Source organism: Panicum virgatum, chromosome 5K (genome assembly GCF_016808335.1).
Source record: "Panicum virgatum strain AP13 chromosome 5K, P.virgatum_v5, whole genome shotgun sequence".
Classification (NCBI taxonomy): Eukaryota; Viridiplantae; Streptophyta; class Magnoliopsida; order Poales; family Poaceae; genus Panicum; species Panicum virgatum.
The window spans coordinates 55,389,914-55,402,977 of NC_053140.1; the positions used below are offsets into that span (position 1 = coordinate 55,389,914).

The window sequence follows — 13,064 nt, forward strand, 5'->3', positions numbered from 1 at the left end:
AGCGATCCACCACACGGGGGAAGGAAGAGAGAGATGCGTGTGCTCCAGATAATGGATATCCATGGATGTTGCGGGCGAGGCGTGGGTCGGCGCGGACCATAATTACGCGCGCACCCGGGGCGGCCGCCTTTGCGAGGCTCAACTGAGATGGCCTCCAAAAGGCCCTGGCTTTGCGCATGGTGACACCGCGTCAACGGGTCACTCCATCAGCGCTGTGTTTAGTTTCTCCAAACTTTCCGTCACATCGAAATATTAAATATAGCAAATAATGCATGCATGGAACACTAAATGTGTTTGAATGTACGTTGCGAGATGAATTTTTTGAGCCTAGTTAGCAGCAGCGACAGCCGAGTCTAGTCATGCCCTGCTGCTCGTACAGCCAGCCAGCCAGCCGGTGGGCAAGCAAGCCTCGATTTCGTGGGTTGAGTTTGGACTTGGACCCTGCTGCCGCTGCCACCACTGGCGTACGGCGTACAATACTACATCGTACTGAATTATTGATCGGCTTCCGGGTCGCAGCATCAGCACGGACCTTGGTTGCCAAGATTGCGCTTTAATTCGCCCATGTGATGCGAGGGGTGCGAGCCGAGCTCTCTTGCAACTGGATTCCCCGATCGTCCCTCGGGCATCAGCCTCACATGGAGCGGGCATGTGCCTCCTTGACCACCGGTTTCTCTCCGGATTTCCTCTGGCTTTGCTGCATCTCTGTATCTGTGTTCCTCCCCAAGTCCTCAAGACTATCATGGAGAGGTAATCTAGCTTAAGGGACAGTGGCGGTGGTGGCGCAGAGCGGCCATGTGCCGTCGACTAGCTCGGAGATGGTTTAATCTAGCTGCAAGTAGCCGTTGGTGACGGTTTTGTTCGATCTGATTCCGAGCTCGGGGGTTTTCAGCACATGGTTTGGTTTAATAACTTCTCCACTCGAGACTCACAGTTCCCATGCAGCTCACACTTGCCGTTGAAAGGAATCCCTTGATGATTAATGAGCTGTACGTAGTGCTTGCCGTTTGCAACGGATTTGTCGATGACGGGTATTGACCTAAACAAGGAGTGAGTGTGGCGTGCTAGAAACACACTGGTGTGCCGTTGGTTGTCCGACTGTTTCTGCAAAGCCTCTCATTTCATTTCAGGTGAAGGAAGCCGGTAGCTTTTCCTATCAAGTAGCTTATCTTGGTTGTACAGAAGAGACCCAAGACCACGCTAAGGAATAGCAAGGTAGGTAAGCTTAACATGGAACAGAAAAGCAAATTGGGCAATCGCTTTTCGCAAAACACAAAGGGGAAGTGAATTGAGATAGCTATATGCCATTATAGCATCTTTCCAGGAGGCTAAGTGTGCTTTTGGGCCGCATCACGCGATGCAGAAAAGCTTGAAATTTTTATGGGTCTATTCGAAGCAAAACAGACCTAAAAAGCCCATTAGTCGGTAGCTTCAGACAGGCTGCATTTTATTGGGCTTCATGCAGAGTGACTGGTACAAATAACAGGTGAATGGTTCTACACTACTCTAGCTGCATGATGTTTGCTGTTATACTGTTAGAGCCTTCACATGTCAGATGCTATTTACCGACGATGTTTGTTGCCATGATTCTAGATACCAAACAACTGAAGTTACTGTAAAGAATTTTTTTTATATGAATTGAAAACACAGGTAACTGACGCAAAGCAGAGGGTTGATAGCCAGCAATCTCAGTGACATTGAATAGTATCAATCAAAGAGTCAACCATCTAGAGGTATGTGGCACCAAAGTACTTTAACGGGGAGAAAATAACGCGTAACATTTGCTGTGGGTAAGTGAAGCAACCAAGCACAGCATGCTTACTAGCCCAGATCAGCTTAACCAAAACCTGGGAATCCCGGAGTCACGTTCAGTTGAAGCACTGTTGTTAGGCAGCCTCTGTATTCTGCCAGAGAACTCGTTAACCTAGGAAAAATGGAAGAAAAAAGTATCAATAATGGTTTCGAGCCAAACATATCAGTCAGCCGAGTCCATTAATAACTATCAGAAACATAATCGGCGTGAAATTGCCAATACATCAAACATCTTGCAATGAAAAAGATGATGTAAATCAAATTGCTCCAGTTTTGATCAAAGGCAAGGTTTCACAGAACTATGTATGAAAGTCTATATAGTGAGATGGTAGGATTCAACTGAACAGTATATTAAATTAGGGGATAAGCTTTGTTCAAAGGCAGATTCTACAGAATTGTAGCACAGAACCAGACAACACCGTTCTGCATCATGTCAACATCATTACTAAGATATTTACCCTTGAAAACTTACAATTTGTAGGGATGCCATAGACAATGAATAGGAGACACTAAATAAAACAGCTGTGCAAATGGCAGAGGTACAGCCTTCTAGACTCATCAGGGAACATGCTAAAATATTTTTGGCCCATAATGTAACAAACATTTGTGTAACGGAACGTTTTTACAGAACACAAGTGTGGGGTTACAACATGTCAAACTGAAAGAAATTAAAAAAAATGATCATAAGAAGTTAGATATCCTGACCTTCTCATCAATCCACATCAGAGACCGCAGTTGATTATCCAGTATCCGGACGGCAACATCAAATGGTGTCATACTATCAGAGGCCTGAAGTTCACCACCCTGAATCAGACAAGGGAAGTAAGAGATTGCTTGAGACTGAATAGGGAGTCAATTAGTACATCTTGATTCTCGACTAACCTGAGTAGCATTCATAGTCTGAATGATGGATTTTACTTGTTCTGTCATATGTTGCAATTCATGCTCCACAACTTCTGCTTGCTCATACCTTAGCATTGCAAAACAAATTTAATTGGGAGACACAAAACAAAGTATATATGAAAGAGGAACCGTGGCATTTTCTATCACAAACATGAATAAACAGTATAGAGTAATTTAATGGACCAGGACAAGTTCTGCTAACTTTTGTAGACATAACACCATTGCAAACAGACCATAAAAAATAAACATGTGATTGCTATCTATATGTATAATATTCAACTTAATTCCTTAAAAAAATAACATTCAATTCAGATGTCATTTTGAGAAACCATACTAATGTTTTCTTCCAAAATGATTAGAAATGTATTTCTTTATACATTTACCCTAGATTTGGAGTAAAACTAAAACCCAGACAGAAACAGTGAGCCAAGTTTCTTGAACTAACATTGTATCTCTTGCTGAAGCAGCCTCATCTCCACGAAGTAATGCACGTTCATCCTGGAATATGCGTTCAGCTTCCTCCTCCATACCCTGGAGAGCGTTGTCTACCTGCAATTATTTACAGAGGAACTGATAAGATATTTTTCAATAAATTGCAACAACTAAGCAAGAAAAACTGCCAGTGGTATTGCAGAACTTGAAATCTGACCTCTATCTCATAGCAGTCTCTAGTCTAAAGAAAAATCAGTATCATGTACAAGGTTCACAATAAACAACAAAAAAGGGGGAACAAAAGAAGGGGGGGAAAAAACTTCCGCACAAGAATGCTTATGGATATTATAGTTAAACTGCTACATTTGAGTTCAAGGACTATTAACCCATTGAAAGTCACCAGTACTTTAAGCAGGCATCAAACAATCACTATACGGAGCATGTACAAGTGTAGGACTGTAGGCCTATCAAATTGCCACCATTGTGAACTACGGGATTTCTTTTTAATTCTAGGCAAAAGAAACTTTCAAATTTCCAACACTGTTTCTTTGACCATTTGTTACCCTTACTACTAATTCAACTTCAGCATATGCCAAGACTCAAGCCTGGAACAGGTATTATTTATTACTGTTATTACATATGCCAAGGAACCCTGCATTTGGAAGATCATTCTGTTCACAATGTTGAACTTCTCATCATCGTCAAAGGGTTGGTTGACTGACTAAGACAAAACAAAACCAAATCCATGGTAGGTAAGTAAAACTACTTATGTGCAGGTTACGAGGGAGCCATAATTCAAAGAGGTGAAATCTTCAGCATCTGTATTGACATAAAATAATGTAATGCCACGAGATGACCAATTACAGGAATAAGCGAGCAAACAGGAGCATATTACAAAGGATGAAGTATAGTTAATGCAAGCAATGGAAACAAAAAAGAAACTTAGAAGAAACACAAACCTCTCGCTGATGAGTTTCTATTAACTCAAGTTGGCGTTCTAAGCTTGTTTGTGTTTCAACAACTTTAGCCACCTCAGCCTGCAAAAAAGAGGTACATACTCAATTTACAATATTATCACAGTAAAATCTTGCGTAAACATCTTCAAAAAGGTATAGAGTAATCTGAATCAAAACTTTTCACCGAGATAATTAGAATTCCTTGAGAAACCATCAATTTTCCTATTTCAGGTCTTCGCACTACCAATATTTGCAGAATTAGATTCAACTAAGCTTACTTAGCCTGCTACCATCTACTTATAACAAAGCATACACTATCAATATCATTTATGTCAAACGCTATTTTACAAATGGCAGTCAATAACAATCTAAAATAAGCACAAGCATATGTATAGCCTTAAGCTGATCTCCTAAGTGCAAGAGCTTGAATGAGAATTTGCCAGATAGTTTGAGCCCCTTAGTAAATACAGTTAGACATGTTGCTCAAAAAAAGTAATAGTAGATGAAAAGGCAAACCTCAAGCTTGATAAGAACATTTCTATTTTGCAGAATTCTCTTGTCCCATTCAGCTATTGCAGTTGCATGTTTCCTGAACTTCGCAGTACGGTCTTGAAGCTCATTGTTCCAGTCCTTAATAATCTACAGCGTACAGAATTATGAGTTTATCTTAGAAAGTGAAAATAGTCAAGCTTCTCAATTAGAAAAATCAGATGTTCAGGCAGCAGAGATATTGCTCTAGCCTCCAACACATTGCTGACAGAGAAGAAAGAGTCACAGTGAAAATCAACTAACTGTAGTTTAAACAGAATAACAGATAAGTGCAGTACCTCCTCAACACTTTTCCCAACGATTTCTGATGGAAGCTTAGGTGCTTGGGAAGCTGCTGGAGTGATAGCTGTAGTAGTAGCAGGACTGCAGAAGAAAGCAGAAAGAAAATGAAAATGTCAGTCCAGAATCCAGAACTAATAGTAGAAATACAACAAGAGAACTTCTACAACCCTGTGCTGCTAGCTTGAACAGCTGAGGATGTTGCCAGGCTTGTGCTGGTGGTGGTGGCTGATGTGCTAGCAGTTGTAGTAGAAACACCTATAGTACAGGCAAGCATACAAACATAGGGCTCAGTATAGTGCAGGTAGTGATAAATATCAGGTCTTGAAACAATAATGTAGATTCATTTGAGATGTTATGCTGTAAAAACCGGATGATATAACTTTGTGTGGGTGACGCTTAAATGTTTTAAACCAAATACAGAGGCACGATAATTGGTCCAAACCAGGCATGTAGGCATGGCTAACAATGACATTGAACTACGGTTGAAGGACAATTGCAAATGATGAAGATCCATGGAAGCTCACCAAGCGACAGTGTCGGAGATGAGGTCGAAGCTGGTGTGGTTGTTTGAAGATTAAAACTAGGAAACCCTGTTGTAGAAGTCATGCCTGCAGATGTAGATGTAGATGCACTTGTGACAGTGGTGGTAGTGGCTGTTGCTGCCGCTGCTGATGACGATGATGGTGCTACTGAAAAACTGAAACCACTAGTGGAAGCAGCAGGGAACAATGATCCCGATGTTGCAGAAGCTGAAGTAGCTGATGGTGCAGTGGATGCACCTGTTGCAGAGACAGAAGCTATAGTTGGTGTAGAAGCTGCCGAAGATGAACCAAAGGAGAAGCCAGACGTAGTGGCAGATGAACTACCTGCTGCACTGGTATTAGAGAACAGCGAGGGTGCAGGTGAAGCCTGCGAAGCGGCCAAGGAGAGGCTGGTGGCGGGCGAGGACACTGGAGTGGTAGGCGTGGCGGATGTGCTCTTAGCGAAAGCAAAGGCAGGGGCCGAGGAAGCAGAAGAGAACAAGGAAGCAGCCGTGTTCCCCGTCGTCGAGCTTGCTGTTGACGGCGTAAAGCCAAAGGACGGGGCGGATGCTGTTGCTGGCGAGGCAGAGAAGCCAAAGGATGGTGTCGTGGTTGCAGCAGGTGCTGGAGAAGAGGGGGTGCTGCTGCTGCTGCTGAAGAGTGGCGCAGAGGTGGTAGATCCGAACAGCGACGAGCCAGTGGCGCCTCCAAACCCTAAAGCCGGTGATGATGCCGGGGTGGAAGCAGTGCTCGACGCGGCGGCCGCCGAGCTGAACGAGAAGCCGAATGATGGGGTCGATGCGGCGGCCGTGGTAGTGGTGGAGCCGGACGCCGACGAGCCAAAGCTGAAGCCCGTGGAGGCTCCAGAAAAGAGGCTTGGCGTAACCGCAGCGGAGGAGGCGGCGCCGAACAGACTAGGTGTCGTCGCAGCGGCGGAAGTGGCCCCGAATAAGCTCGGTGTGGTCGCCGCGGCGGAGGTGGCCCCGAATAGGCCCGGAGTGGTTGCCGCGGAGGTGGTAGCGCCGAACAGGCCAGGGGTAGTCGTCGCAGAGCCGGCGGCGGACGCGCCGAAGAGGCCCGGGCTGCTTGCGGGGGCAGAGGCAGCGCCGAATATGCTAGGGATTGTTCCGGCGGGGGATGCGGCGGCCGTTGCCCCGAAAAGGGATGGGGCGGGCGCGGCCGATGAGGCGGCTGCGGTGGATTGCCCGAACGAGAATCCGGTGGATCCGAAGCCGAAAGGGGAGGATGCTGCAGTGGAGGCGGGCGCGGCGGCGGACGAGGCCCCGAACAGGGAGGAGCCGAAAGTGGGGGCGGAGGAAGCGGCGGCGGAGGATGAGGAGAAGAGAGATGAACCGAAGGAGGGGGCGGGGGAGGAGGCCGCCGCCGGCTGGGAGAAGGAGAAGGCGGATGGGGTGGAGGAGAAGGAGTAGGGGGAGGAGGCGGTGGAGCCCGCGGCCGCGGAGCCGCCGAAACCGAAGGAGGTCGCCATGGCTGGGGCGGCGGTGATTTGGGCGAGATTTTAGCGTGGTTTTGCCGCTGGCTCCACGGCCGAGCGGCTTTTGGGGCGGGGGGCTTGGGGCGCTTCCGCGCTCGGCTTGGTTGCCTTTTGTGGCATATTTTGAAATAGGGTTACGAGTGGGATTGTGGGAAGGAGGGATTTGGGGGCAAAATGCCTCTCGGCTCTTTTTCTCCTTTTCTTTGAACTCGGGCCTCGTGCAGCCTTCTACTATATATAAAAAAAAAAGACTCTTGCAGCCTTGCTAAGGGGTGTTTAGATTGAGGGACTTCAAAAAAGTCCTAGGGACTTTTTAGTATTTAGAAGTATTAAATAAATATTAATTATAAAACTAACTGCAGAACCCTGGGGCTAAACTGCGAGACGAATCTAATGATGTATCTTAATCTATGATTAGCGAATGGTTACTGTAGCATCACTGTAGCCAATCATCGATTAATTAGGCTCATTAGATTCGTCTCGCGAAAAAGCACTCAGCTGTCAAAAAACATTTATAAACAGATTTTATTTAATAATATAAAATAGTAAGATTCCTTTTGATGTGATAGGGACTTTTGGAAAAAGTCCTGGAGCCAAACAGGCCCTAAGGCCATGTTTTGTTTCTTTGGTATAATTTTTTTAAAAAAGAATCTTACTATTTCGGAGTATTAGGTAAATTTTATTTATAAAACATTTTGCATGAATAAGTTGTAAATCGCGAGATTAATCTAATGAACATAATTAACCTATAATTAATGAATGATTACTGTAGCATCATTGTTGCAAATTATGAATTAAATAGGCTCATTAGATTTGTCTCGCAATTTACAACTCATCTATGTTGCATCATTGTTGCATGGATAGTTTCTTTGGCATAAATTTTTTGAAAGAGAATCTTGCTATTTCGGAGTATTAAATAAATTTTATTTACAAAACATTTTGCATGGATAAGTTGTAAATCGCGAGATGAATCTAATGAGCCTAATTATCTATAATTAATGAATGATTACTGTAGCATCATTGTTGTAAATTATAAATTAATTAGGCTCATTAGATTTGTCTCGCAATTTACAACTCATCTGTGTAAAAATTTTGTAACATGATATCACTTCCATCTATTATTGGGGTGCTTGTTCTTAGAGTTTTTACTTCTTCCTCATTTTTCTCGTCCACTTTTTGAAACATGGTAGTAGGTATACTAAGAAGTATCATCATCACAGATATAAAAAGGACATAGGAGCGCAGGAAGTTAGAGAGCAAGGACAAAGTTTTTTTTTTTGAAGGACAAAGTTAGTGATGAGCTTGTACTTGTAAGCAAAGATTAGCATGGCACAAAAAAGAAAGTATGTGACGTTGCATGATGGAAAATGAGCATGTACGATGATGGGAAATGGGGTGACTTCACAAGCAAAACACGAGGATGATGACGAGATGGTCACGAAGAAATAAGTAGAAGTTCATGTATCGTGAATGGAGGTGGAAGAGGGCAAAAAATGGTGGAGGAAAGTTGAGTAGGGAGGCGAATGAAAACGATCAATGAAGAGCAGTGGTTTCTTCTTAGGAGGAAATAGTGTTGACTATCAAAATGTAATACATATAGTTAAATGGATATGAGAAACAAACTAAAGCCATCCATATTATATATCTAGTCACTCAAGTTAAGTTTGCAAAACCACGAAGCAATAAAATTAATATAACAATTCAAAAATTATTGAGCTGAAAGATTTTTGTTATTAAAGATGAGAATCTTCATTGAATTTGAGGGGGGGAAGCTAATATTTTATTTCTCCGTAAGTACCTGTTCTTGTAATTCAAACTCTAAAAGAACTCGATTTGCAAAACAAAATTCATTTCCGAAAGGGACTCGTCAAATCATGAAATAATCTGGTTTTGCTGTAAGCCAATCCAACCAGAACCAGCCGTCCAACCAGAACAAACCCCCTTCTTCTTCGCGAAAAGAAAAAAAAAAGTTACTCGCGACTCGCCAAACCCGATCCGATCCCCAAAATTCCCCACACCCATGGCGGCGAGCTTGTGGCGGGCGGTGATGGGCACCGGCGCGGCGTCCGCGGACGCCGATCCGGCGGGCGGCGGCGTGGAGTTCTGGCGTGTTCCGGAGCGCGTGGGTTGGCTGACCAAGCAGGGCGAGTACATCAAGACGTGGCGGCGGCGGTGGTTCGTGCTCAAGCAAGGGAGGCTCTTCTGGTTCAAGGACTCGACCGTCACGCGCGCCTCCGTGCCCCGCGGCGTCATCCCCGTCGCCTCCTGCCTCACCGTCAAGGGCGCCGAGGACGTGCTCAACCGGCCCTACGCCTTCGAGCTCTCCACCCCGCGTGAGACCATGTACTTCATCGCGGACACTGAGAAGGAGAAGGAGGAGTGGATCAACTCCATAGGCCGCTCCATCGTACAGCACTCCCGCTCCGTCACCGACGCTGAGGTCGTCGACTACGACAGCCGCCCTGGCGAGAAGTGATCGATTTATTCGATTTGATTGGTGAGCAAGGACCGGACACGCCTTGTAACTCTGCAACATCTCTCTATGTTATTGCTCCTTTAGGTTTCGCGCTTGCATCTTCTTGCTTCGTGGATATGATCTGTGCATTTGTATAATACTTCGGTCATTGGGATGTATAGCTTTCTCTCTGATATGATCTCTGTTCAAATTTCTGGTCAATTGATTCATATTGGATGTTCTAGTTTTTTGTGAAGCCACGCCATTGGATGTGTGATGTTGCTGCAAATTTTATTGCCGAATTTTGACTTGTGCTATTTGAATATCATATCAGTTTTGATCCATGAAATTACTTGTTACTCCCGTTGGCTTTGACCCATAATTGAACTGTTTCACCTGCTTCTTGCCTGGTCTACGAACTATGTTTAGATGACCATGATGAGCTTAAATCAGTGCTCTGTTTACAGGAACAACTTCTAGAACACTGTTGCCTTTTGCATGAGCTTATAAAAGGCACCACAAATTTGTTTTCCATGTGGAAGATCTATACTTCAGTGTTATTCATGATCTCAAATCCTTAATTTCTCTATTGGAAAATTTGTTTATGAAAACAGATTTATACTAGCTTAGGGCAATCAAGTTGACCGTTTATGAAAATAGCTAGAACCAGCAATCTTATAGGTGTAGCACCATATTTGCATCTGAGCTGATAAGTCAGGGGCTATCTGCCTCACTATTGGAAATGTTTAGGGTGTAGAATGTGCTAATGATTCAGCATTATTATGTTAAAGATGGATGCTACTGTGTTGTGATCATGTAATCAGCAACCAGCGCTAAGTACACTTTGTTCATTTGTTCTGTTTGGTTTACGTTTTTCTTATGTATCTAATATGTTTACAATGAATCTTGCCAAACACAACTCTTCTTAGTTAGTTTCTCAAGTATCATTATCTCCTTTTATTTTGCGCTGACATATGCTTGTTATATTCTTACTTGACTCGAGGACACTTCCTTTCATTGCATCTGAGTAAGATTATGATTTATCTTACTCTATGATTGTAACACTAAATTTAAGGTGTCAAATGATAATATAAACTCATCCTCACATATTTGCAACAGTTAGATTGGGACATTAGAAATGATAATAGATACTTTCTCCAGTCCAAGTACTTGCTTTGGACAGCATGGTCTCGACCATTGTTTTTTATATAATAAATTATGAAATTATAAAAGTATATATCTTTTAAGACAACTACGGAAATACGGAGTGGCTTCTGTTTTTTTCTAAGTAAATGTTTTAAAGGTTTTTGATAAAGTTTTAGAAAGTAAATATTTTAAATGGTCTGCAGTGTGCCATATTACTACTAGGAGCTAGCTGCACATGTAATTTGTGCTGCTACAGCTTCAGATACCTGCAGTAGCCCTTTATTTGGTGGTGCTGTCCTTCGTTCAGATAGCTTTACTATTATGTGGTTTGTCTGGCTTTGTAATCTGTCGTGCGGAATCATACTATCATTCTCGACAGTTAAGTTGTTGCGACGACGCTTGTGGGTGATTAGTCAACAACAGATCAGTTTATAAATGTGGGAGTCCTCTTAGAGTTAGTCGTTTCTCATTTCGACAACCTCTCCAAATTCCAAGGGAACCTCTGCCAATGAACTGAGCTCTTGGCAAACGGGTGACTCTTTAGTTCAAAATTTTTTACTACTTCTCGAAAATAAAATTTAGAAGAAGTAGTACAAAATTTTGAACTAAAGATAGTTTGAGGTGCCCCTAAGAGTCATCTATTTGCACACCCTAGATTTGATAACAAATTCTACTTCCTTGGCTCCTCGTGCTGCCGGTGCGGAGTCATGCACCATCCTGTTACCCGGCACAATCTCGTTACGCAGTGAACGCTTAGCTTGTTCGTGACTCTTCTCTCGTGACTGGAGCCACCAATGACTCATGGATACAGGCATACAGCAGCATACGGCAGGGCTCACGCTCATTTGCTCTGGTCTTTGCCCTACGGTTTCAGCTTGCCTGTGCAACTGTGTTGACGTGTAAGCATGCCTGCGTTCGTAACCCGCAAGGCGTTCAGAAATCAGAATGCTTTCGTGTTCACACCCAAGCAATCGGTAATGCCGCTGTCGAGCACTCTCTGCCGTAATTAATCCGTATGCTAATTGATAGTACCAGAGACAGGAGCTCGGGACCGAGCGAATGAATCTACGCGAGCGCGGTCGCGAGCCGAGAGACGCAACGAGCAGCGGGAGCAGGCGGGCAGGAAACGAACCCCCCGCGCGCGGGGATCCGGACGCGAGACCAGGGGCAAGATGGGAGGGGGAAGGCCCCGCCCCGGCCGCGAGCTAACTGACACGGTCACCACGACCACACAGCCGCACAGCCTGACAGCCACCCCGCGATCGGCGTGCCACACACGTAAAAAGGCCACGCACAAGTGGCCAAAGCGCAGCGGCCCCGCAGGCGAGTCCATCGAGCGTTCGGGCAGCAGTTCCTCGTCGTCGGCGACGACCCGGCACTGGACCTGTGGGATCCGAGCAAGGCGACCGCTTTGGATTGGTCGGAGGACCACGTCTGGACGGCGAAGACGGTGAGATCCAGTCGCGTGCGTTCCTCCTGGTGCCATGGCGTGTGACCCGATCGTTTTTGGGCTGGACAGGATTTGCCGGCAAACAAGTTGATCGAGTTCAAGTTCTTGCTGCGAAATGCCTCGGGGCATGTTTGCTGGCAGCACGGCGCTAACAGAACACTGGAGACGACTGAAACTGCAAATATCTTGGTCGTCCACGAAGACTGGGATCACGCCATGAAACAGAGTTTCGGACGAGGACGAGGAGGAGCTCTCGGCCGGGCCGGAAGATGTGATTCTTTCAGACGACCTTGCCGGAAGCAATGGTGCAACCCTGGCACATAACATCATAACGGACGAGAACCTGAAGAATAAGTCGGCAATTGTCGTGGCAGATGCTCCTCCGCAGGTGGTGGCAGCGAATGAAACAAACCAACCACAGGTAAACGCGGTTTTTTTTTTTTGGAATAGAGTCGCATAGCTGACATTTCCCATCTGTTTATTGAATCAGTTGATGTTGGACAAAGACCAGACGGTTCTAGAAGAGTTCCATGGAGAAGCGAAAACAGTAGCACAAAAGGGCAGCAACGGCGATGGCACTACCTTGTGTCAGGAAGGCACCCAGCTGACAAATAGGCCGCCAAGTATATTAGAGAACGACTTGGCCTGGGCCGGAAAAGCCATGCATCAGGTGCTCCGGATTCTCGGTTTCCAGATCGGCACGACAAAAACATGAAATTAGAATCAGGAATCTATGTGTATGCTGCAAACCTTAAGTTTTGGAGGATCAGCTGTGCCCTCACGGCCTCACCTATTCAGTTCTACATGCTGCAAGGAACGGCAGCAGTGAGGATTGCAACTGCAGCAGGAAACCCGCACCTGCTTTCCCTTGCAGTCTTGCACTGTGTTGCATATATCAAGTAGTAGTACTGCAAGTATGTTTAGTTTAGAAAACAGTAAGTAATAAGCTGAGCACCATCAACCTCATATCTGCTTGTCATTAAGGCAGACTCGACTTGTCCAATCTGGCAATCTCAGTTCCATGAGAAGGTAAATCTGTAGAGGTAACTCCAAAAGAGAAACA

The 13,064-nt window shown here is 44.9% G+C and overlaps 2 protein-coding genes and 1 pseudogene across 3 annotated transcripts; 2 read left to right on the forward strand and 1 right to left on the reverse strand.

Annotated features, from left to right (window-relative positions):
• Positions 1–1,610: 1,610 nt before the first annotated feature.
• Positions 1,611–7,073, reverse strand: LOC120708716 (nuclear pore complex protein NUP62-like). 2 transcript variants are annotated; one of them, XM_039994109.1, is made up of 10 exons: positions 5,801–6,989; positions 5,459–5,713; positions 5,102–5,189; positions 4,931–5,015; positions 4,620–4,742; positions 4,107–4,184; positions 3,161–3,264; positions 2,695–2,782; positions 2,518–2,616; positions 1,656–1,924 (listed from the first exon to the last, which is right to left on the reverse strand). In XM_039994109.1, the coding sequence occupies exons 1-10, from the start codon at positions 6,942–6,944 to the stop codon at positions 1,832–1,834; spliced, it is 2,157 nt and encodes a 718-aa protein (XP_039850043.1). In that variant the 5' UTR covers positions 6,945–6,989; the 3' UTR covers positions 1,656–1,831. The 2 variants fall into 2 exon arrangements, with proteins under 2 accessions (XP_039850042.1, XP_039850043.1); XM_039994108.1 differs by having other exon boundaries at positions 1,611–1,924; positions 5,459–7,073.
• A 1,764-nt stretch (positions 7,074–8,837) lies between these two features.
• Positions 8,838–9,665, forward strand: LOC120708719 (pleckstrin homology domain-containing protein 1-like). The gene has a single exon (XM_039994111.1). The coding sequence runs from the start codon at positions 8,971–8,973 to the stop codon at positions 9,424–9,426; it is 456 nt and encodes a 151-aa protein (XP_039850045.1). The 5' UTR covers positions 8,838–8,970; the 3' UTR covers positions 9,427–9,665.
• Positions 9,666–11,456: 1,791 nt separating this feature from the next.
• Positions 11,457–12,967, forward strand: LOC120710268 (annotated as a pseudogene).
• The last annotated feature ends 97 nt before the right edge of the window (positions 12,968–13,064 follow it).

Excerpts from the sequence above, each read along its gene's own strand:
- LOC120708719 (XM_039994111.1), top strand. The coding sequence starts at position 8,971 with ATGGCGGCGAGCTTGTGGCGGGCGGTGATGGGCACCGGCGCGGCGTCC.
- LOC120708716 (XM_039994108.1), bottom strand. The coding sequence starts at position 6,944 with ATGGCGACCTCCTTCGGTTTCGGCGGCTCCGCGGCCGCGGGCTCCACC. Across the intron at positions 5,190-5,458 it reads ATCTCCGACACTGTCGCTTG|GTGTTTCTACTACAACTGCT; the intron begins GTGAGCTTCCAT and ends CCTGTACTATAG. Across the intron at positions 4,743-4,930 it reads TTGGGAAAAGTGTTGAGGAG|ATTATTAAGGACTGGAACAA; the intron begins GTACTGCACTTA and ends TGTACGCTGTAG.